Source organism: Dendrobates tinctorius, unplaced genomic scaffold (genome assembly GCF_039654945.1).
Source record: "Dendrobates tinctorius isolate UK_male_01 unplaced genomic scaffold, ASM3965494v1 ptg000038l, whole genome shotgun sequence".
Lineage (NCBI taxonomy): Eukaryota > Metazoa > Chordata > Amphibia > Anura > Dendrobatidae > Dendrobates > Dendrobates tinctorius.
The window spans coordinates 24,234,841-24,261,282 of record NW_027361706.1 but is presented as its reverse complement, the minus strand read 5'-3'; the positions used below and the strand labels follow the sequence as shown (position 1 = coordinate 24,261,282).

The window sequence follows — 26,442 nt, the reverse complement described above, 5'->3', positions numbered from 1 at the left end:
AGGCAAATCCACCACTGTTTCTGCAACAAAATTGTTGTATGTGTTATATGTGGGTTTTGCCGCAATTATTGTTAGAGAATTTCAGTGGACATCACCCTGTGAGTCCCAAGAATGAAATCCGCAAGGAATTCTGCAAAAAAGAATTGATGCTTATCACTGCATGTCACTTGCGAATGATATCTGCAGGGTAATCAGCATGTTAAATATCATCTATATTGCTGTTACTTTTTTAAACTGCGGATAATCGTCTACAAAGTCCACAAGTAATATGTTACCAGTTCACCTCAAAGATAAATCACATTTATCAGGTATCGATTCCTTATCCTACAAGTGCCATAAATGCCTATAATGGGAAAACCATCTATAAGTCAATTTACTTGTGAATTATAACCGCAGCGCAAATCAGCATGTTAAATATCATCTACATTGCTGTTACTTTTTTAAAGTATGGATTAGCTGCTACAAAAGTCCACAAGTAATACGTTACTAGTTCACCTCAATGGTGTCCTTGAAAAGGGATAACATTTATCAGGTATTGATGTCTTATCCTACAAGTGCCATAAATGCCTATCATGGGAAAACCATCTTAAGAATATTTGCACACAAAGGAGAGAATACCTTTGTATTGTAAGTGTTTAGAGAAGTTTTGGGAGGAGAAACTGAGCAAAAAATTCTTTAAAGGGAATCTGTCACCTATTTTTTTGTGTAAAAGATGCAGCCACCGCCATCAGGGGCTTATCTACAGTATTCTGTAATGCTGTAGATATGCCCCCGATGTAACCTGAACGATAAGAAAAACGAGTTATATTATACTCACCAGGGGGGGTAGGTCCGCTCTGGGTCCGGCGCCTCCCATCTTCTAGTGATGATGTCCTCTTTTTTGCTTCCCGGCGCAGACGTACTGCTCTGCCCCTCAACAGGACAAAGCAGTACGCCTGCGCCCGAGCCGCAATGGGAAACAAAGAAGAGGACGTCATCGCTAGAAGATGGGAGGTACCGGACCTGGACCGCGACACCCATCGGACCCGGACCAGACCGGACCGCCCCCCCGGTGAGTATAATCTAACTATTTTTTTCTTATCTTTCAGGTTACATCGGGGGCTTATCTACAGCATCACTGAATGCTGTAGATAAGCCTCTGATGGCGGTGGCCGCATCTTATATGCGAAAAAATAGGTGACAGATTCCATTTAAATCCTCCTTCAAATCTCAAAGCTCCTCAAAACCTGTGAGTTTCCGATCAGTTTCTGCTCCGAAAACTTAGCAAAAAGACCTGATGTGTACATGATCTACAGGGAAAACTCCCATTAAAGCCTCTTCTGATAAGTCAGAGTGTGACATAGGAATCTATCACTGACGGGGCAGTTAAGGGACGGCGGCGGCAGTGCTTAGTAACCTGCCCAAACCCCATTCAGAGATCATCGAACTGGAAACCTCAAATAGTTTATGCTTTTCAGGTGGATTCCCCCATTAATAACGGTAATTAAGTGAATAAATTAAAGGGATCTTAGAATTTCCCACGTTTGTCCTAATTTTTCTTTCGCCCTAAAATAAATACACAGTATTTTAGCTTCATGTATTACATTTTTTTAAACAAAATGAAAATTATTGCCACACAGAATTAGTCAAATTTTTCTATCGCAATGCTCATATCCTGGGATCACTTGGCTGAGAATTGGAAATAAGGCCGAGGTTGTGCAGATTGATTATGGAATCGGCAATTATCCGCGCTGTCCTCTTCTGGTATCCTCCGGATGTGACCATCAGTATTGGGATGGAACGGCTCCTGGCAATGCTGAACACAATTTCATCTCTCTTTATAATTCCCTAATCATAAAAAGAAATGCAAAAATGATTTTTCTATATATAAAATAGCAAAGCTCAATTCTATATGGGAATAAGACTATTTAATGTAGTATAAACGCTATGATTTGTAGGGGTAAGGCGAAGATCACATTTGGGTTTGCACATTGTGCTTGCAACACACATCCAGAACTGATGGAAACGGAAACTGACAGTTTCCAATGATTATTATAAGTTCTGTATGGAGCCACTAGGACTCATTCAGACATCCGATTTTTTGTCATACGAGAAAATCAGATTGATTATTCTGATCAGACTCTGATATCCAATTTTTTTCGTATGTGGAGAAATTAAAAAAAAAATCCATATCTTCTCCATTCTGACAGTCCGTGAAAATCTGACTGCACTCGGATGTCATCCGAATGCGACCCAAATTTTTCATGGACCCACTGACTCGCATTGGTGATTTTGACCTGACCTACAGATTAAAATCAGACAAGTCTAGGATATTTTCCGTTGACCACTTTGGAGAAAAAAATTTCCCATAAAGGGTGAACGCACAGGTAGCACTCATACGCGAAAATCGGACGTGTGAATGAATCCTTATGTGTAAGTTTTTGGAACAGAAGAATACGTTCTGCTTGATTTTCTCTTTCTTCGGTTCTCAAAACAGATACAAAACAAAACCCAGACGGACCCCATAATAATCAGTGAGGTCCCTCTGCTTTTGATTGCATCATTTACGCAATGGATCTGTTTTGCCTGAGTTCCTTTTGTATGTTCCTATGAACAGGTCAGGCGATCGCAATGTACAAAAGGAGCATAAATCAGAAAGAAAAAAAAAAACACCTTTGGAGTTTTTCTTTATGATGACCATGAACAATGCTCTACATTAGGGATTAGATAATATTATTACTATTAGAAAACTAATATTTAACCATGAGACGACCCCTTTAATACTTTTTCATCAGTTTACAATACTGTGTAGATGAAAAACATCGGGTAAACCTCCATGTAAAAAGAACGGTCATTGGTTCTTTAGTTCGGTACATTGCAGATTGCCGCTGATTTTATGATCCTGTTTAAAAAAAAAAAGGACTTTTGGTTGCTCATAGCAACCAATCACAGTGCAGGTTATATTTTGTATTCTGCTCCTGAAAAATGAAAGCTGCATTGTGATTGGTTGCTATGGACAACAAAGTCAAACTTTCAAATGTGCCCTATTACAATGGTGTAAAATCACACGTTTATGAAGCCATGACGGGTTATATGGGATCACTATATCTACACGATTTCACTGGAGTGAAACATTTGATACTCACTTGAGGGGAGATTGAGAGCCCACCGAGTGGATCGCCGTCCAGTATATCGGTCCCAGCATTGTAGATGATCACATCAGGGGTGACCTCATTCAGTGACCCTTTCACATGAGTTTCTACTTTTTCCAAATATTCTTTGTCTTCTGTGCCCCAGTCTAGTTCTATTCTCCTCTTTATTGCTTCTAAATATTTTTAGAAAGGACGAAACAAAATCCAGAATTAATTACTATACAGGGTGGGTCATTTATAAGGTTAGACCTGGTTGGGCCATTTATATGGATCCACCTAAATAAAATGGGAATGGTTGGTGATATCAACTTCCTGTTTGTGGCACATTAGTATATGGGAGGGGGAAACTTTTCAAGATGGGTGGTGATCCTGGCGGCCATTTTGAAGTCGGCCATTTTGGATCCAACTTTAGTTTTTCCAATGGGAAGAGGGTCATGTGACACATCAAACTTATTGAGAATTTCACAAGAAAAACAATGGTGTGCTTCGTTTTAACGTAACTTTATTCTTTCATGAGTTATTTACAAGTTTATGACCACTTATAAAATGTGTTCAAAGTGCTGCCCATTGTGTTGGATTGTCAATGCAACCCTCTTCTCCCACTCACACAAGAAATGCTAGCACAGGCTTCCAGTATCTGTTGCTTCAGATGCTGCCCATCTCGTATCTTCACAGCATAGACAATTGCCTTCAGATGACCCCAAAGATAAAAGTCTAAGGGGGTCAGATCGAGAGACCTTAGGGCCCCGTTACACACATCAATGTCCCAGCGATCCCACCAACGATCCGACGTGGATGGGATCACTGGGACATAGGTGATCGCTGGTGACCTGTCACACAGACAGACTCACCAGTGATCAGGACCAGCGAGTAAGCTGGTATCCAACATAAACAGTGGGTTTCTAAGAGCCACGTGGCACTTAGAAACCCGATGTTTAAGTTGGATACCAACATGCAGCGTCGCTGATCGCTGGCTCCCGCTGCCACACGCAGCGATGCACGATGGCCAGTGGGAGACCAGTGATCAAAAAACGTCCCAGGACGTTCCAGCATGATCAGCAATACCCGGCGGGGGGGCCGGTCGCTGATGCCTGTCACACACAGCGAGATCACTGGCGAGATTGCTGTGGCGTCACAAAATCAGCGATCTTGCTAGCTATCTTGCTGTGTGTAACGGGGCCTTTAGTGGCCATTCAACTGACCCACGACGACCAAACCACTTTCCAGGAAACTGTTCATATAGGAATGCTTAGACCTGACACCCATAATTGATGGTATGGTGTGGTATATGGGGTACAAAGATAGTGGGGCCATTCATCAGCAATTGTATTAGAGCCTATAGCAATCGATCACAGGTTGCAGTCCCCTATCGGGACTAAAGCAATGGTAAAACATTTAATGAAACATTTTTAAAAAAGTGGTGTCTAAATATTTTTCAACAGTTAAAAATAAAGAAATTAAAAAAAAATTGAAAAGTATGTTGTCTAAAAATATAAAATTATTTAAAGGGTATTTATCATAAGGTTTTTGCTATGTAATCTGAGGACAGCATGAGGTAGAGGTTAAGGCCTTTTTCACACTTCAATTTTTTGTCTTCAGTTGAAATCTGCCAAAGATTAAAAAAAACGGATCCTTTTCCGTTTTGCAACAAACGGATGTCACCGGACCGTTTTTTGGCGGAACCGCTGATACTGCAAAGGTCAGGAAATTTAAAGGAACCGTGGTCTGGAAAAGGAGAGAGAGAGAGAAAGAGAGAGAGAAAGAGAGAGAGAAAGAGAGAGAGAAAGAGAGAGAGAAAGAGAGAGAGAGAGAAAGAGAGAGAGAGAGAGAGAGAGAGAGAGAGAATAATTTACGCCACTTCCGGAACACTATTCAGAGTTATAATGCTTGTCAGAGCAAATCTTCCAGGCATGCACACTTGAAAATAGCGGTCCACCGCTACAAAAAAACATTATATAGTCCATCTGCTCCGCCCCGGAGATGCTACAATTCAAACGGATCCGTCAAAAAACTGATGCAACAGATGACCATCAGTCAAAATCCGCCAATAATACAAGTCTATGGGGAAAAAATTTATTATTTTTTTTCTTTTTAAAAAATACAAGATGTACTAAAAATACATGAGTGAAAAATAGATAGACACAATAGCAAGTGGTGTCTCAGGAGGTACAGCAAAGGTGTTTCGACCTCACCAGGTCTTAAGGTACTGTCACACTTAGCGATGTACCAGCGATCCCGACCAGCGATATGACGCGGTCAGGATCGCTGGTACATCGCTAAGTGGTGGCTAGTGAGCTGTCACACAGGCAGATCTCACTAGCGACATCGCTGGGGACGGGGATCGCTACTTACCTGTCACACCAGGCGATCCTGCGTCCTCCCGCCCGGCTCCACGCGTCGCTCGTCGTCACAGCAGGAAGCGCCACAGGAAGCTGACGACGAGAAACAGTCCTGAACGTTCTCGCGCGATCAGCGATAAGCAGCGGGGGAGCGGGTCGGAGGTAAGTATCAGACATAGCGATATCACTAGCAATATCGCTATAACGTCACTAGTTATAGCGATATTGCTAGCGATATCTCTTAGTGTGACAGGCCCTTTAATCATGGTTCGTTAGAGACACACAATACCAGCTACATAAAGCACAAAGACAAGTTAAACACAGGTGAGAACAATGTCAATCAGTGGAGTCAAGAGAAAACACAGTATTAGCCCTTCACAAGGAAAGGAAACACATCTAACAAATACAGTTAAAAACAGCATGTATAGAAAAACATGTAATATATACAAAATACATGTTGGAAAAAGAATAAATCCTGCTCAATAACCAGAATTAATTAGAACAAACGAAAAATATACTAAAAAAAATCAATAAACTTAATATATCCTTAATCTAATTGTAAGATGAGATCAAGGCGCTTGTTCAGACCTTGTGGTACTCGTGTATTCAATTTAAAAATCCAAAAGGACTCAGGATTCAACAGTTTCCTCCTAAAATCGCCTCCCCTAATCGCTTTAGAAACTTTTTCTATTGCTATAACTTTGAGAGTATTAGGCCTGTTTCACACTTCAGTTTTTTTGACGTCAGTCAAAATCCGCCATTTTTATAAAAAACGGATCCGCCTCTTTTTTGGCAGATCCGTTTTTTTCCCCATAGACTTGCATTAGCGGCGGATTTTGACTGATGGTCGTCCGTTCCATCCGTTTTTAGACGGATCCAATAAAATTGTAGAGGCTGCCGGCTGAAGTGGATGGACATTATAACGTTTTATTCTTGCGGCGGACTGCTATTTTTAACTGCGTATGCCAGAAATACTTTCTCTGGCAAGTCTCTCTCTCTCCTCTTTTCCGGACCGCTTCCAGCTGCAGCGGATCAGTCCAAATAACTGATCCGGTGTCATCCGTTTATTGCAAAACGGAAATGGATCCGTTTTTTCCACTCTTGGCGGATTTCAACTGACGTGAAAAAACTGAAATGTGAAACAAGCCTAAGGCCGGGGTCACACTGGCGAGGAATACGGCCGAGTGAGAGGTGCTAAAAGCACGCCTTAGACACGGACCAATGATTTTCTATGGTTTGCTCCCAACAGCCGTATATTTCTCGGGCGTATTCTACGGTCCGTGCCAATCGCAGCATGCTGCGATTGTCAGCGTACTACGCCCATAGTACGCCAATGCAAGTCTATGGGTTACGCATTACACACGGACCACACATGTGACTTGCGAGAAATACGCACCAGGTGTCTTTTAGCAAAGCCGGCAATTCAGTGCGCGATACAGTAAACTCACACTGACAGTTTTAATAAAGAAACGAAAGAATAGATATACACACATAGAATACATATATATATATATATATATGCATTCTATGTGTCTATATCTAATCTTTGGTTTCTGTTAGAAACCCTATCATAGGGCTCCATTATATGTCCATTTTGCAAGCCTGCGAGAAAATCTCTGCATACGGATGCCATACGGATTACACACGGATGCTGACATGCGCAAAATACGCGACCACACCTTGATTACGGATGACATACGGAGCACTATTTAGGGGTCATTCATCCGTATTACGCCTGTAAACTACGGACCGTATTTTGCGCAGGTTAGTGTGACTCCGGCCTTAGTATCTCCATTATGTTTAATTTTACAGTGGCTAGATACTGCTGAAATGTTGTAATTTTAGCTAGTAGCCTCTGACAAATGCTTCCTAATCCTTCTCTTAAAGGGAATCTGTCACCTATTTTTTTGAGTATCAGCTGCCAGCACCACCATTAGGGGCTTATCTACAGCATTCTGTAATGCTGTAGATAAGCCCCCCGATGTAACCTGAAAGATAAAAAAAATGAGTTATATTATGCTCACTCAGGAGCGGTCCGGGTGCGGTTTTGGTCCGATGGGTGTCGCAGTCCGGTCCGGCGCCTCCCATCTTCTAACGGTGACATCCTCTTCTTTGCTTCCCGTCGTGGCTCCTGCGCAGGTGCACTGCTCTGCCCTGTTGAGGGCAGAGCAGAGTCCTGCAGTGTGCAGGCGCCGGGAGAGGTCAGAGAGGTCCGGCGCCTGCGCATTGCAGGACTCTGCTCTGCTCTGCCCTCAACAGGTGAGTATAATATAACTCGTTTTCCTTATCTTTCAGGTTACATCGGGGGCTTATCTACAGCATTACAGAATACTGAGGATAAGCCCATTGGCGGTGCCATCAGCTGATACTCGAAAAAATAGGTGACAGATTCCCTTTAAGAGGACCAATTGTGCAGCCCACGTACTGGACATTGCAGGAAACACATTCTATTAGTTACACAACACCTTCAGAATTGCAGTTCATGTGCGTCTTTATAGGATATGAAATACCTGTAGTACAAGACTTAAATTTATTAGTTTTAGAAACATAATTGTAGACTTTGCATGGATAATGCCCGCACCTGAAAAACCCCTGTATGTCAACTAGATGTCAGTTTTTATTTTACCACTATTTGAAAAAAAGCTTGGAGATAAAATATCGCTCAATGTTGGTGCCCTTTTGGCAACATACCTGACCTGAGTATTATTCAAAATTTGATCCAATTTGCTGTCATTATGTAGAATTGGTGTACGGTATATCTTTTAATTATATTGATAACTTCTTTATACTGGGGGATATACGTGGTAGAAAAATTCACAACAGAATTATTCTGTCTGCTAGTTTCTTTGGACCGATTTTATTTTTTATTTTTTCCAACTTTACTAGCATTACCCAGCGAGGAAACAGTCATCTAAAAGAGACGTACGATCAATCGCATTTACCACTTTTTCTGCCTTCGTCATCATCCAGTTAGAATATCCACGATCTCTGAGGGTATCTGCACACGTTGCGGATTCTGCTGCGGATCCGAAGCAGATTTGGCTGCGTTGTACAGTACCATCACAGTGCATAAGATTTGAAAAACGCTGTCCACATGCTGCGGATTTTCTGTGGATTTAAATCCGCAGCATATCAATTCTTTGTGCGGATCCGCAGCGTTTCCTTTATAGGAATCTGCAGGTGTCAAAACGCAGGGGAAATCCGCACAAAATCTGCACAAAATCCGCAGGTAAAACGCAGATCATTTGATCTGCGGATTTAGCCAAATCCACGTGGAAAATTTGGCAGCAGAATCCGCAACGTGTGCACATACCCTGAAGGCCCCGTCACACATAGCGATCTCGCTAGCGAGATCGCTGCTGAGTCACAAGTTTTGTGACACAACAGCAATCTCACCAGCGAGATCGCTGTGTGTGACAGCGATCAGCGACCGGCCCCCCTGCCGGTATCGCTGAACGCTGCAAGAAACCTCTGGACATTTCTTTCGTCGCTGATCTCCCGCTGGCCAGCACGCATCGCTGTGTGTGACAGGCGGGAGACCAGCGATCAGCTGGTAACTAACGTACACATCGGGTATCTAGGGACGCACGTCCCTTGGATACCCGATGTATACGTTAGTTACCAGCTCAATGCATCTGCGCGCTGGTAACTAACGAACACACCGATTTTGTGACGCAACAGCGATATCGCTAGCGATCTTGCTACATGTGACACTCACCTCCGACCGGCCCCCCCACTGGATATCGCTGATCGCGCGAGAACGTCCTGGGCCGTTTTTTCATCGTCGGCTTCCTGCTGGCACCGACGAGCGACGCATGGACGTGGGCGGAAGTCGTTATCATCGCTGCTGTCTGACAGGTAAGTATCGACCGCTGCAGCATCGCTGGTGAGATCTGCCTGTGTGGCAGCTCACTAGCGACCATTTAGCGATGCACCAGCGATCCTGACCGGGTCATATCGTTGTCGGGATCGCTGGTGCATCGCTAAATGTAACGGGACCTTAAGCCCTTACTCAACAGGGTTAAATGGGCTTCTGACAGGATATAGCTTGAGAGATGAGGTAGCAAAAAGTTGGTAACAGATTCCCTTTAACCTGTACCGTAAAGGCCTGCTGCAGGTGATTTTTTTTTTTACAATATATATATAATATTCATTATGTAAAATAATGGGCAGGTCACTGAGGGATCACTGACCTCTCAGAAACAACACAAATGAATAGCTTATCAGAGCCCTACATGAAGCCCCACCCATAGGCCGCCCCGGACCACAAGCATATCATTAACTCAAAACTGAAAATACAGATTAAACAACCTCAAGATGGATTTCATCAACCCAGGTATCATTTTAATCATTAGAACGGCGCCGACCTCACAGGTTATTGAGCAGAATCCTGCTGACAAGTTCCCTTTAATGCAGTGCTGATGAAATCCCTGTTTTATCTGCTGCAGATCTAGCAGTTATCTGAATGCTGAGCTCTGTATAACCCCGCCCATACCACTGATTGGCTGCTTTCTGTGTTCACTGTGCATAGGGAGAAAGCTGCAAATCAGTAGTAGTGGTGTGGCTGGACTACATGTCAGCAAAATGTTCTAACCCTCTAGTGATAATATCTTCCTGATAACACAGTGATTATATCAAAATGACAGCAAGTAGCCTAGTAAGGCCGGGATCACACATGGGAGGAATATGGCAGAGTCTCACATGTTAATACCCGGCACTGCCGCCGGCACTCAGGAGCGGCGCGTGAGGCTAAATGTGTCGCTATGCGGTCGCACGCTCTGATCCCAGTGCCGGTGGCAGTGCCGGGTATTACCATGCAAGACTCGGCCGTACTCTTCGCATGTGTGATCCCGGCCTAAGTAAAATACTGCTGGAACCAGGATCTCTGTCTCTACATTATGCTGCCACCAGATTAAGTGGAAAAAAACTGGTGACAAATTCCCTTTAAGAGGTTAAAAAAAATCCTATTTACACTATGCAGCATAGAGTTATTTCTAGAACAATGCTTCTTTATCACTAATAATGACATCCCCAGGCTCTAATAACGCTGATACAGAGGTAATATTGTTAGATGCAATTTACATACGCTTTGCAAATGTATCTCCAGGGTATATGTGCCGATTGTACATGTCCATGATGTACACCCGTTTATCATCCATGAAATCTCTTGCATGCCCATTACCCTAATAAAAAGAAAAATATATAATGGCACACAAATACAGTTGTGGCCAAAAGTATTGACACCCCTGCAATTCTGTCAGATAATACTCAGTTTCTTCCTGAAAATGATTGCAAACACAAATTCTTTGGTATTATCTTCATTTCTTTTGTCTTAAATGAAAAAACACAAAAAAGAATTGTCCTAAAGCCAAATTGGATATAATTCCACACCAAACATAAAAAAGAGGGTGGACAAAAGTATTGGCACGGTTCGAAAAATCATGTGATGCTTCTCTAATTTGTGTAATTAACAGCACCTGTAACTTACCTGTGGCACCTAACAGGTGTTGGCAATAACTAAATCACACTTGCAGCCAGTTGACATGGATTAAAGTTGACTCAACCTCTGTCCTGTGTCCTTGTGTGTACCACATTGAGCATGGAGAAAAGAAAGAAGACCAAAGAACTGTCTGAGGACTTGAGAAACCAGATTGTGAGGAAGCATGAGCAATCTCAAGGCTACAAGTCCATCTCCAAAGACCTGAATGTTCCTGTGTCTACCGTGCGCAGTGTCATCAAGAAGTTTAAAGCCCATGGCACTGTGGCTAACCTCCCTAGATGTGGATGGAAAAGAAAAATTGACAAGAGATTTCAACGCAAGATTGTGCGGATGTTGTATAAAGAACCTCGACTAACATCCAAACAAGTTCCAGCTGCCCTGCAGTCCTAGGGTACAACAGTGTCAACCCGTACTCTCCGTCGGCGTCTGAATGAAAAGGGACTGTATGGTAGGAGACCCAGGAAGACCCCACTTCTTACCCCGAGACATAAAAAAGCCAGGCTGGAGTTTGCCAAAACTTACCTGAAAAAGCCTAAAACATTTTGGAAGAATGTTCTCTGGTCAGATGAGACAAAAGTAGAGCTTTTTGGGCAAAGGCATCAGCAAAGAGTTTACAGGAGAAAAAAAGAGGCATTCAAAGAAAAGAACACGGTCCCTACAGTCAAACATGGCGGAGGTTCCCTGATGTTTTGGGGTTGCTTTGCTGCCTCTGGCACTCGACTGCTTGACCGTGTGCATGGCATTATGAAGTCTGAAGACTACCAACAAATTTTGCAGCATAATGTAGGGCCCAGTGTGAGAAAGCTGGGTCTCCCTCAGAGGTCATGGGTCTTCCAGCAGGACAATGACCCAAAACACACTTCAAAAGCACTAGAAAATGGTTTGAGAGAAAGCACTGTGTTAAATATTATTAGTTATGGATTTATATTAGTTATGGATATATATATTAGTTATGGAGTTGTATTCTTATCACACTCAGTTCTGCACATTGCTTTAGCTGACAACGACATAGGCTATTTTTGTAAGCATGGCTCATGGTACAGGACAACTCCATATATACCAGGATCACGTGCTTCAAGAGACGTATATAATTCATAGCTAACTGTAGAGGTCGCTGGTTCCTTTCCTCACCATCATGAGACACAGACGCAAGATGTCCTCTCCGCATGGACAGAGCTGAACAGCTGGTCTGTTAATCCAAACCCCCCCCTCCAGAGAAGCTACGCACTACAGGACACATGTCTTTTCAGAGTTCCAGGAAAGAAGGTTACAAGCTTATATATGAACTAATGGACAATCTCTCTTTCACCTATTTTTATATTTTTCTGTAATAATCTTTTCTTTGATGGAAGAATCCAAATAAACAACTATATTTTTATCTGGTAACTAGTCCTGAGTATTTACAAGGATAAGCATTATTTTACATTGAAGAGCCAGCCAGATCTGAATTTTTGTACTTTTTTTCGTGGATTTCCCTCAACTTGCCCAAAAGGGGATTGGACTTTGCTAACGTCAGTTATATGTGCAAGTTATCAGGAATTCCACTATTCACAAGAATCAGACAGAATCTAGAAGTGAGGACTAAGAATTGCCAGATGGATTGAGAAGTACTACAAGTGCCAAAGTGCCAGACGTGCTGAAGCCAGACGTGTGAAGACCGGAGCCCAGCGTTGTCCATCAAAGGAACAAGCTGAGACATTTCAAGGTAAGGGAAATAAAATGGATGTCATTAATTCTCTTGCTAAGCAGAGTAAATTGAAATTTAAGTCTGTAGACAAGTCTAATCCAGAAGTATTATGGCTTAGCTTATATGCCGAGTGCGAACTGGCGAATCAGAAGTTAGATTGTAAATTTTTCAATAGAGAAAGAGAGAGATTAAAAAATATTCTACAGATGGTAGATGTATTTCATAGATCTGTGTCAGAGAAATCCAAAAATGATTGTTGTGATGTTCTCGAGATTGACTGTAATCAAGTGTCTGTAGCAGCCATTGAAGGTGACCTTGCAGACGTGGAACAAGATGGAGAAGTAGGAGGAGACTTCAGAACTGACGTAGAGGACGTACAAGGGAAAGACGTACCACTAAAAATAGACGACTCAGAGGCCCAAATCCGAAGGAAAGTAAGAAAAAGTTTGCTAAAAATATGCAAAATCATTCCTGCATATGATAACAAAATCCATGTTTGTAGAAACTCTGAGGTTTTTGAAAGTTGTGTTGATAAATTTGATTTATCTAACGAGGAGAAGAATCAGTTGTTCAAAATGTGGATCCCTGTAACCTTTGCTAGGAGATTGACTTTAAAGTTATCTGGTGAAACACATGAGAATTTAACTGATAAGGACAGATTAAAAATTCTCATTTTTTGCTCATCAAATGAAAATCATCCAGATATTGATATTCTTCAAAAATTAAGGATTGGTCGGAAGGAATGTACTTTTACGTTTATGTCCATATATGAACGTCTGTACAAAATGCTGAGTGAGAATGTCAAAACACAGTCCCTCATAAGGAGTTTTGTAAGCAAATTTTGGTTTTTAAATCCTGCATCTCATGTTATTGCGTCACAAAAAGATTCTTTGTTTGAATGTGCGCAATCCCTTGATTTTGCCAGAAAACACGAGAATCGTGAAAGAAAAGTAAATTGTGCTAATTTTGTAAAGACAGGCAGAGTAAAATCTTATCAGAAGCCTGTATTAGCAAAGCCTTCTAAAATGAGTTTTCCCCAAAATCAAATCTATGAAGAACGAAGAAAATCACATATTTGTTATAAGCCATATGGAATGATGCAAAGGATCACCGAAAAAACTTCACAGTTTAAGCCCTATAAAATTCCAAGTTCTGATCTTCTTTCTGTAACAAAGATGGCCGAATTTGACAGACAGAAGCAGGTGGTGAGTGACATCATGGCCTGTAAACTGAATACTCTGCTCCAAGAATCTATCAGCTTCAAAATGGCAAGAACCTTTCAGGATATTTTTTGCAGAGAAATAAGTATGGGTGTAGGAATTGGCTAGGAAAAAAGTAATATATATTGTGTAAAAGTGTTATACGATGTATTAGTTATATGTAATTATTTTATAGAGTATAATCTGTAGTTCTATGGTTTGTGGATAAGATACAGTATATACAGTATATAGTGTTTGTAGAAGTAATCTACATCAGTAATAATATTTAGAATTATGAATATGATATTAACCTTATTTTTTATGTTTCCTTAGAATTTTCATTTCAAAGCAGGACTTAATCGGAAAAATTCTCTTCCAAGGATTTATGCCTTTATTTACACAGGAAGTTGCAATAATTGCATGATTTTATATATTTAACACTGAAATAATATGCATATAACTAACTGCATGGTTTGAATGACAACCACAGCATATGAAATTTGAACTTTGTTCTAAAAATAAGTATACCAGTATACTATGTCCCTGTTCCTTAGGGAAAGAATTTTAAGGGGGTCTCAACTTTTGCAAACCAATGGGATTTTTTTTCCAGGCCTAAATGTCAAGTATAGCTATACATATATTTATGTCATGTGTATTTGGGGAATATTCAAAGAAATATTAAGACTAAATTTAAATAGTTTACAATGCATTGATAATTATGATAATTAGGGTTAAAATACGTGTATTCATCACACCTTCGTATGTGAGGTATTTGGTTTAAACTTAAATATGTGACACAGTCTGAGTGACAGTGACTGAGTGTAGGAGCAGCTGCTGAGCGAGTGATGTGATACGTTTGTTGTATGAGGCCTCAGGATTCTGAATGAGAGAGAGAAAAAAAAACCCAAAAGCCTTTATCTTTAGGAGAAATATGCAGATCAGTTAAATTATTAGAATATCAGGATATATAATGAAATATTATCTATACAACATATATTTCTATATTTCTATAGTAATTATTTCTTGATTTAGTTAATTGTGATAAGTGCAATCGCACATCAAAATGGTTTATGAAGAAAATCTACATTTAAATTAATTTTTCCAAAGGATAATTTTATGATATTCAAATTAATTTTAATGGTCACACATCTTCAGACAAATAATGGTATAAGCAAGTATAATATTTACACAATTTATAAATTAATTATTTTTAATTTTGGTTTTGATAAATGAATTATTTCATAGAACAATATTTTTTGGTATTAAGGGGGAAATATGTTTTTGATCCTGACTACATCATCACATTTGATTAGTACCTCTTCTTCACACATTTTAATAGAAAATAAATAAATAAGGTACAATGGTATAAGTATTGGGTATAATAATAAGTATTATAAAGAGTCAGTTCTTTACACTAAGAGGAATATTATATGCAAAGTTGCATAATTTGAATATTTTGGTAACACAAGTTTATGACAATTATGAAATAATCCGGATCATGGAAATATTAAGGGTATATGTTACTGAAGACATAACTACTCTGCATCAACATAAAGGCCTTATTCTTATTTTTATTCTTATTCTTATTTTTAATTTTCAATTTTTTAATCTATTTTTATTATAATTCTTAAATTTTTATTTTTTCTTTCATCAATATTTAGTAAAGTAATATCTACTGAGAATATTGCTTCATTAAATATAGCAATGATATGGTTCTATTACAAAGGAAAATGTTTCACTTCTGAGTTATATGCAACAATTCTTTTATTCATTCATTCATTCATTCATTCGCTCACTCATATATTCTTATTTTGGTTCATGGCTATACATTACTACATATTATTGACATAATAAATATATTCCTTATTAATAAAGATGATAACGCTGGTTACATAAAACACAGTGACACCTATGGGTTGAAAAAGGTAATTACACCTATGACATAAAAAAAATTTCTATCACATGAAGAATATGGATAATAATGTATTATCATTTATTATTGGTTTATTATTTCAAACATTGAAATCCATATACGGTACAAATTCTGATAATAATTATATGGATATTACTGATTGCTATGGTACGCTGTGATATAGGTTAGGAAAATTACCAGGTTTGGTATAGAATAGGGAATGAAGACTTCAAGCAAGATATTGAAATTACGTTAATAAAGACTTTTCATATTTCTAAACTTTATTGATTCTTATCAGTTGCAAGAAGAAGAATGCCGCTATCCAGAAGTCCCAGAAGGTAACAAAACTATGACTTCTGAGAAATGAACTGTGTTAATTACAAGTGCAGTATCCACCACTGACAGTCACAAGTGCAGAATCCACCACTGACAGTCAATTAAAGTGTCTAACCTGACAACCAGAGGACGATGATCCTATGATGCTGATGTGAACTGTGTTATCACGTTCTTACCAAGTTCCAGAGGTTTCAATCACCTGAAAAGCTTCGATGAAGGCTGGTGAACAATAAGGTAATTGTCAGGAAGCTACAACCCTGACATATGTCCTGTGCATTAGGACAAGGACTGGTTATGGTGCTATGTTTAGCAAGGAAGAGTCATTTTAACCCTTGCTTTGCTGACCAAAGACGTCACACCTGTTCAAAGACCAGTACTGATGAAGGATTCCAGAATATCCAAGGCGAGCCAATGTAAGCCCAGGTTTTTAAAGATGACACTGCACAGATATTAAAGCTGCATCTATAAACTTTGTTTTCGTATTAACATTTGAAATTATGGACTTTGAATGGATACACAACACGATTTCTACAACATCTATATGCTAGAGAAAAACTGTGTTTTTAAAAGAACCAAGAAGAAGACAGAAGACATCAAAATGAAGACTAGATGACATCGGATGATGATGACTGGACCTGAGATGCTTCAATTTAGACTTAGGGAAGTATAATTATACATATTTTATATGAATATTGTTCACGGCTTACCATAACATGAATTCACATCATTAAGTGCGTATAACAATAATCTGATGTTATTGATATTAAATTATTTTGTCAAAGAAGAAGAAAAGAAGAAAGAAGATCTTGTTATATTTTGAGGGTTCCAATTAATGTCTGTCTCCCTCAAAAGGGGGAATTGTTAAATATTATTAGTTATGGATTTATATTAGTTATGGATATATATATTAGTTATGGAGTTGTATTCTTATCACACTCAGTTCTGTACATTGCTTTAGCTGACAACGACATAGGCTATTTTTGTAAGCATGTCTCATGGTACAGGACAACTCCATATATACCAGGATCACATGCTTCAATAGACGTATATAATTCATAGCTAACTGTAGAGGTCGCTGAATCCTTTCCTCACCATCATGAGACACAGACGCAAGATGTCCTCTCCACATGGACAGAGCTGAACAGCTGGTATGTTAATCCAAACCCCCCCTCCAGAGAAGGGACACAGGACTACAGGACACATGTCTTTTCAGAGTTCCAGGAAAGAAGGTTACAAGCTTATATATGAACTAATGGACAATCTCTCTTTCACCTATTTTTATATTTTTCTGTAATAATCTTTTCTTTGATGGAAGAATCCAAATAAACCACTATATTTTTATCTGGTAACTAGTCCTGAGTATTTACAAGGATAAGCATTATTTTACACACTGGAGACTTCTAAGGTTGCCAGCAATGAGTCCAGACCTGAATCCCATAGAACACCTGTGGAGAGATCTAAAAATGGCAGTTTGGAGAAGGCACCCTTCTAATATCAGGGACCTGGAGCAGTTTGTCAAAGAACAATGGTCTAAAATTCCAGCAGAGCATTGTAAGAAACTCATTGATGGTTACTGGAAGTGGTTGGTCGCAGTTATTTTGGCTAAAGGTTGTGCAACCAAGTATTAGGCTGAGGGTGCCAATACTTTTGTCTGGCCCATTTTTGGAGTTTTGTGTGAAATTATCAATGTTTTGCTTTTTGCTTCATTCTCTTTTGTGTTTTTTCATTTAAGACAAATTAAATAAAGATAATAATACCAAAGAATTTGTGCTTGCAATCATTTTCAGGAAGAAACTGAGTATTATCTGACCGAATTGCAGGGGTGTCAATACTTTTGGCCACAACTGTATATATATTTATTCAGATTTACATATATTTACACACACATATATATTTATATATGCTATATATTTATTTTACTCACTTATATAGTGCCATTAATTCCACATACTAACTATATATTTAATTTCACATCCTTGTTATTTTTCAGTTTTATTCCAATATAGTATGATCTGAAACAAATATTTTTCTTAAATATTATATATGTTTTAAAACATTGATGCAAAACATAAATCTTCAGGAATTGTCTCATCACAGACAATCCCATAAATGTGAGAGCTGCTGAAATAATTGGGCCCCTGAGACCCCAGCATGCAGCTGAATCTGTCGGGGAAAGCTGTGATCTGCTGATCATTTCCTCTATAGATCACTGGCTGTTCGTGTAATGTAATCCTTTTGGTGGGTTTCTACTCTGGTTCATATACAGAATTCTCCCATTCTATGATAGCCATGTGACATAATAGAGAAATGATAAATGACAGCAAATCATTGAGATGCAGAAACAGAATCCACAGCGATCCCTGATCCCAGATCATTGATCTGATGACATGTGCAGTTTGGTACCTGATGGGCGTCCAGGTCTATTATGGTAGCCTTGGAAATACCTTCAAGACGCTCAAACAAGAACTATAAAAAGAAACATACACAGTTTATTATTGATAGCTGTTTTTAGGTTACAGATATACAGCACTCACACCCTAAACTTCTATCCGCTGTAAAATAATAAAAAGGGTTAAAAAGGTTTTCCAATCTTATAAAGTGAGGACATATGACCTTGATATGCCACCACTCTATGATCATTAGAGGTCTGAACCTTGGGACCCACGCTAAGGCCCCCTTCACATTGTCCGTGTTTCAGGTGCGTGTGACATCAGTTTTTTTCCACAGATCCCACACGTACCCGTTGTAATCTATGATGATCTTCACATGTCTGTTTGTTTGCCTGGAGCTTGCGTCCGAGAAAACCACGAGGAGACATGTCTGTTTTTTACGAGCAGCACGGATGACAAGGGCCAATAAAAGTGTATAGGTCTGTGCAAAAAACATGCAGCACACGGGCTATACATGTTTAACATTGCAAAGTATAGGAGAAGCTTTGGAATTGATTTTTTTTTTCAGAAAAAAACGCATGGCTCACTGATGACACACTGATGGCACAATGATCACACCAGTACCGTTTTTCCGGTATCGGTATTATATGGACATGTGAAGGGGCCTAATCCAAAGAATGAATGGCCACCATATTTAGCATTGTGTTGTCTTCATTGTATTTGCTGCACAGCATTGTCAAAAACGGGTCTGCAGGGACTCAAACATATTTTACGAGCATGCCGAAGACTCTCGGTTGGCGCATGAGCATGCCCGGATAACACCTTATCCGAACACGTTCACTCTTCACTAGCGGAGACATATTTTTATCCCTCAAAGAAAAAAAATAGCTAATATCAGCCAAACCAGAGACCCATGTATAGGACTGCACCATTTCTGGGTTTTTACCCCTCATCAGTACAGAGCAAAGTACGGATTGGCTGTTTGAGATACCTAAACAGAGCTCAGAGGTGGAACCATCTCTCATTGAAGAGACCCAAGTAGACATATTTATAAGGAAACACTCCATGGGAAAAAAATATGCAAAGTAACGCAAACCAGCCAAACCAGAGAATTATCTGTAGACCGAACTATTTTTTATGTGTTTTTGGTCCAGATTTGAAGCAGCATTTTAATGTGTCTATTTTGGGGGGTGAAAAATGCTGGGAGTCTGCACTTCAAAATGAATTTTTTTACATTTAAACTTTTACGTTCCTCACAGAAGCCTCGGGGGCAAAATGCAACCTCTAAAAAAACAATGAACTTTTCAATAAACACAGAGTAGGCATGAGTTATCATGAGTTAACATCCAGTTTGCTTGAAATGTTAAAAACATTGGATTTTCTGCACAGAAGAAAACACAGCGGAAAAAAATGACTTTACATGGGGAACTTGGACCAATGGTGTGTTTAGACCAGTAGATAATCCCAGGAACCCTCATTCTCAGTTCTCAGCCCTTGTAAATGTGCCAGCAATCACCCGACAAATGGATCCTGCTGGCAGGTAAGAGGAGGTTCACCGGCCACGGACTACCATCGTGGTCACTAGATTAATGTTCCATCAAATCATTTTGCTCAACTCTAAGTGATGCTTTGATGAGCCCAAATTGGCATTTTGAAAAGCACCCCTGAGGATCCATTAATGAGATGAAGGCAGAGTCTGAGGGTTTCCCAAGAAAAGTGTCAACTAGTGAGCTGCACACTCAACCAAACAGTGCTGCGATGCTTGCGGCAGAACTACAAGTTCTTTAATAATGTTGGGTGCTTCACGTTCATTTTAATGATTGGACTGAAAACACAATTATGTGCATATAAACTAGTGCAAGTAAGAACAGGGGTGCTGACTAATGCAGCCAAAGTCCTTCTTTGTTTTCCTGAACCTCAAATGAAGACAGAAATTTAATTGGTTTCCACTGTCTAGGTTTCATCCACCCGCTCCTTCAGGTGCTCTCTGGGCGCCTCGTATCACGCTACACTCTAGTCCTCATTGGCCCAAATGCAAATTAGAAGCTTATTAGCTACAGCTGGAAGTGGAGAGTTCCTTTTCGCTTATGTATATGGGGGCTAACTATCATTTATACAACACCTTGTGTATCATGGTTTATAATAAGGTTTTAAAATAAACTACTATGTCAAAGTAATACCTCTTGTACTATACCTTGATCGATAACGTTATGTCAGCGTATGCACAAAATCCTCCTCCTTTGTCACCGGAACAATGATGAAAGCCTCCACCTTAAAAATAACACCATATGAAATTTAAGATAAAGGGGTTGACTACTTTTGGGGACATATTGTTGTCCTATCCTTTGATAGGTCATTATTGATCATTATCAATGTCATATCTGTGGGGTCAGAGACCCACTATTCTCTTAAATAAGAGCTCTGATGTTTTTCCCAGCAACAGTCACTACACAATGAGCAGAGCTGTGCTGTTCAGCTTCATTCACGGTTTACATCGACCACCGCCAGAGCAGATAACAGCTGATCTGTACTTTTTTTTTTTTTTTTACTTAAATGCATTAATTTTTGATTAGTTTATCTGCTAATGTATCTTCATGTATCTCTGAGCATAGCTGGCTGCAGAAGAAGTTCACTGTAAAAAAAAAAAAAAAAAGGTGCCTATATCTTTTACATTTTTTTGTTGAGGTGGAAATGTAAGAAAAATAGCCATTCGGTCATCGCATTTTGGGTTTTGTTTTTTGACATGTCACTCTTACATGCCAGAGATTTTCTGAAACTATAGGCACTCTCTAAGGACACAACATGTATAGCCCAGCATCAACATTGTCTCACAGTTAACAGTAGGGTACAATATGGGTCAGTATTGGGCCCTTTTTTAATAAATGTATCAACGACCTTGTAAAGGGTATATAGAGTAGAATTTCAATATTTGCAGACGATACTAAACTCTGCAAGGCAATCAACACAGAGGAGGATCATTTAAAATTACAGAGGTATTTTTGTAACGTGGAGGCTCGGGTAGAAAAAATGGCAATTGAAGTTTAATGAAGAATAAAGTAAGGTTATGCACTTTGGCAAAGGAAATAAAATGATGTACTAAATGGTAAAATACTGCGTAAAACTGTCAATGAAAAAGACTTGGGTGTATGGCTGAATGGCAAACTCAACAAACAGGTTCTCCATGCATGTGTTATGACAGAAAAATAGCCGCGACACATGCAGCTGCGGCACCAAACAGCTGATGAGCAGGAGCGATCCAGGCAGCCAGGTTCCCTCTGCAGCTTATTCGGTAAGTGCTATAGCTTGCCGAATAAGGAGGGACCCGAACATATTCGCTCATCTCTACAATTAACCCCATATCTGCAGGTTAATAGCGTTTTTTTTCACTTGACGGGTTCCCTTTAAGAGGTCAATCAATGCTGTGGAATAAGAAAAATCTATGAAAAATTTTGATTGGGTGCCAAAAGGTAACATGGCTGCCTCGGTCCTGCTGAAGATCCCAACTGCCATTATTTTGGTACTCCAAACTATAAACTGCAATACTACAAGTGCTAAAGTATAAACTGCTAGTATAACATGGTTTAAGTCCAAGTAGTCTAAAAATAAAAACAGTATACAAAAAAATTAAAATCACCCCTCTACTCTTAATATGAAAACTGAAAACAATAAAAATCGTATTTGTTATTGCCATTTCCATAAAATTATCACCTATCAAAATATAAATTTATTTAATCCCTTCACTACCAAGGGTGGTTTGCACGTTAACTCCCGGGCCAATTTTTACAATTCTGACCACTGTCCCTTTATGAGGTAATAACTCTGAAACGCTTCCATGGATCTCGGTTATTCTGACAATGTTTTCTCGTGACATATTGTACTTCATGTTAGTGGTAAAATTTCATTCAAATAACTTGTGTTCATTTGTGAAAAAAACAGAAATTTGGCGAAAATTTTGAAAATTTCGCAATTTTCCAACTTTGAATTTTTATGCTCTTAAATCACAAAGATACGGCACACAAAAAACTTAATAAGTAACATTCCCCACATATTTACTTTACATCAGCACAATTTTGGAACCAAAATTTTTTTCTGTTAGGAAGTTATAAGGGTTAAAAGTTGACCAGCGATTTCTCATTTTTGCAACACCATTTTATTTTTACGGACCACATCACATTTGAAGCCACTTTGAGGGGTCTATATGATAGAAAATACCCAAAAGTGACACCATTCTAAAATCTGCACCCCTTAAGGTGCTCAAAACCACATTCAAGAAGTTTATTAACCCTTCAGGTTCTTCACAGGAATTTTTTGAATATTTAAAAAAAATGAACATTTAACTTTTTTTCACAAAAAAAATACTTCAGGTTCAATTTTTTTTATTTTACCAAGTGTAAAAGGAGAAATTGGACTGCAAAAGTTATTGTGCAATTTGTCCTGAGTACGCTGATACCTGATATGTGGGGGGGAACCACTGTTTCGGTGCACTGCAGAGCTCAGAAGGGAAGGAGCGCCGTTTGACTTTTTCAATGCAAAATTGACTGGAATTCAGATCGGATCGGACGCCATGTCACGTTTGGAGAGACCCTGATGTACCAAAACAGTGGAAACCCCCCACAAATGACACCATTTTGGAAACTAGACCCCCCAAGGAACTTATCTAGATGTGTGGTGAGAACTTTGAACCCCCAAGGGCTTCACAGAAGTTTATAACGTACAGCCTTACAATTAAAAAATCATATTTTTTCCACAAAAATGATCTTTTCACCCTCAATTCTTATTTTTCCAAGGGTAATAGGACCCTAAAAGCTATTGTGCAATTTGTCCTGAGTACGCTGATATGTGGGGGTAAACCACTATTTGGGCGCATGGCAGAGCTCGGATGGGAAGTAGCGCCATTTGATGTTTTTGGCTGGAATTGAGATCGGACACCATGTCGCGTTTGGAAAGCCCCTGATGTACCAAAACAGTGGAAACCCCCCACAAATGACACCATTTTGGAAACTAGACCCCCCAAGGAACTTATCTACATGTGTGGTGAGAACTTTGAACCCCCAGTGCTTCACAGAAATTTATAATGCCCGGGCGTGAAAATAAAAAAATCGTATTTTTTCCACAAACATGATCATTTAGTCCCCAATTTTTTTATTTTCCCAAGGGTACCAGGAGAAATTGGACCCCAAAAGTTGTTGTCCAATTTGTCCTGAGTATGCTGATACCTCATATGTGGGAGAAAACTACTGTATGGGCACACGTCGTCGGGGCTCAGAAGGGAAGAAGTGACGTTTTGGAATGCAGACTTTGATGGAATGGTCTGCGGGTGTCATGTTGCCTTTGGAGAGCCCCTGATGTACCTAAACAGTGGAAACCCCCCACAAATGACACCATTTTGGAAACTAGACCCCCCTAAGGAGCATATCTAGATGTGTCGTGAGCACTTTGAACCCCCAAGGGCTTCACAGAAGTTTATAATGCCCGGGCGTGAAAATAAAAAAACGTATTTTTTCCACAAACATGATCATTTAGTCCCCAATTTTTTTATTTTCCCAAGGGTAACAGGAGAAATTGGACCCCAAAAGTTGTTGTCCAATTTGTCCTGAGTACGCTGATACCTCATATGTGGGAGAAAACTACTGTATGGGCACATGTCTGGGCTCGGAAGGGAAGGAGTGACGTTTTGGAATGCAGACTTTGATGGAATGGTCTGCGAGTGTCATGTGTGTTTGGAGAGCCTCTGATGTGCCTAAACTATTCAAACTCCCCACAAGTGACCCCATTTTGGAAACTAGACCCCCCCACGGAACTTATCTAGATGTGTGGTGAGCACTTTGAACCCCCAAGTGCTTCACAGAAGTTTATAACGCCCGGGCGTGAAAATAAAAAAATCATATTTTTTTCCACAAAAATGATATTTTTGCCCCCAATTTTTTATTTTCCTAAGGGCAACAGGAGAAATTGGACCCCAAAAGTTGTTTTGCAATTTGTCCTGAGTATGCTGATACCCTATATGTGGGGGTAAAACACTGTTTGGGCACATGGCAGAGCTTGGAAGGGAAGGAGCACCATTTGACTTTTTTCAACGCAGAATTGACTGGAATTGAGATCAGATGCCATGTTGCGTTTGGAGAGCACCTGATGTGCCCAAACAGTGGCAACACCCCAATTCTAACTCCAACCCTAACCCTAACACACCCCTAACCCTAATCTCAGCCTTAGCCCTAACCCTAACCCTAACGGAAAAATGGAAATAAATACATTTTTTTTATTTTATTATTTTTCCCTAACTAAGGGGGTGATAACGGGGGGTTTGATTTACTATTTATGGCGGTTTTTATATTTGGCAGCTGTCACATGCTAAAAGACGCTTTTTATTGTAAAAATAGTTTTTGCATCACCACATATTGAGAGCTATAATTTTTCCATATTTTGACCCACCGAGTCATGTGAGGTCTTATTTTTTGTGGGACGAGTTGACGTTTTTATTGGTATCATTTTCGGGCATGTGACATCTTTTGATCACTTTTTATTCCGATTTTTGGGACGCAGAATGAACAAAAACCAGCATTTCATGAATTTCTTTTGGGGGGTGCGTTTACACTCTTCTGCGTGCGGTGAAATTGATAAAGCGGTTTTATTCTTCGGGTCAGTACGGTTACAGCGATACCTCATTTAGGTCTTTTTTTATGTTTTAGCGCTTTTATGCAATGAAAACAATATTATATAAAAAATAATTATTTTTGCATCGCTTTATTCTGCGAGCTATTACTTTTTAATTTTTTTGCTGATGATGCTGTATGGTGGCTCGTTTTTTGCGGGACAAGATGACGTTTTCAGCGGTGCCATGGTTATTTATATGCGTCTTTTTGATCGCGCGTTGTTGCACTTTTTGTTCGGCGGTATGATAATAAATCATTATTTTTTGCTTCGTTTTTTATTTTATTTTTTAAGGGGTTTGCTAAAGGGGTTAATTAATGGGACAATTTTATAGGGCGGGTCGTTACGGATACAGCGATAGCAAACATGTGCACTTTTATTGTTTTATTTTTTTTAATTTCCAAAAAATGAATTTATTAGGGAATATTTTTTTTTATTTTATTTTATTTAGCGATTTTTTAAAAATTATTTTTACACTTTCTTTTTTTAAACTTTATTAGGTTGTCCCAGGGGGGACATCACTGTCCTGTGACAGATCGCTGATCTGTCACATCACAGATCACTGTGACAGATCAGCGATCTGTCACAGGCATAGACGCAGACTTCCTCATGCCTGCGCTTTGCAGGCACTGAGGAAGGCAGCTCCCTGCAGGCCCCCGAAGGTCCCCGTCACCATCTTGGATCCGGGGACCTGCAGGGAAAGAGCCCCCCGCAGCAGCGCTGCACATTGCGCTGCTGTGGGGGGCTCAGGGAAGCACGGTGGGAGCCCCCTCCCTGCCGATGCTTCCCCTTAACCTCCGGTACACCGCGATCGTGTTTGATCGCGGTGTGCAAGGGGTTAACATGTCGGGGGCGGTCCGTGACCGCCCCTGACACATTGTGCCGGGTGTCAGCTGTGATAATCAGCTGACACCCGGCCGCGATCAGCGGCGCTCACGTGAGCGCCGCTGATCGCACTACACGTACTATTCCATCCTTGGGACTTAGGTCCCAGGTCACATGGACGGAATAGTACGTCCATTGTAGGAAAGGGGTTAAAGGGTTATTGACCTCCTATTCATTATGGATGAAGTTCATCACTTTTTTAAATAACTGTCAAGTATTTTAGCATGATTCAGTAAATCAATAAATTACTGAATCTATACATCACTATTTTTGCAGTCATTCTTTAGGTTTTGTAACACTGTACTTAATATATTCTCTATAACAGGGACCTGATGGATTTTTAGCTAAATTGTATAGGTTTATATTTATTTAAAGGGTTATTACCAGGATTGCAAATTATCCTCTATCCTTA

The 26,442-nt window shown here is 39.8% G+C and overlaps 1 protein-coding gene across 2 annotated transcripts in view; it reads right to left on the bottom strand.

The window, feature by feature from the left end:
* Positions 1-1,190: 1,190 nt before the first annotated feature.
* Positions 1,191-26,442, bottom strand: part of HDAC11 (histone deacetylase 11) — a 50,838-nt gene continuing 25,586 nt past the window's right edge. For both annotated transcript variants that reach the window (XM_073574285.1, XM_073574287.1), the window contains 5 exons: positions 20,689-20,765; positions 18,508-18,570; positions 10,557-10,653; positions 3,126-3,304; positions 1,191-1,827 (listed from right to left, as the gene is read on the bottom strand). In XM_073574285.1, coding sequence (XP_073430386.1) covers positions 1,648-1,827; positions 3,126-3,304; positions 10,557-10,653; positions 18,508-18,570; positions 20,689-20,765 — 596 coding nt within the window. In that variant the 3' untranslated portion in view covers positions 1,191-1,647. The remainder of the gene's footprint in view (positions 1,828-3,125; positions 3,305-10,556; positions 10,654-18,507; positions 18,571-20,688; positions 20,766-26,442) is intronic.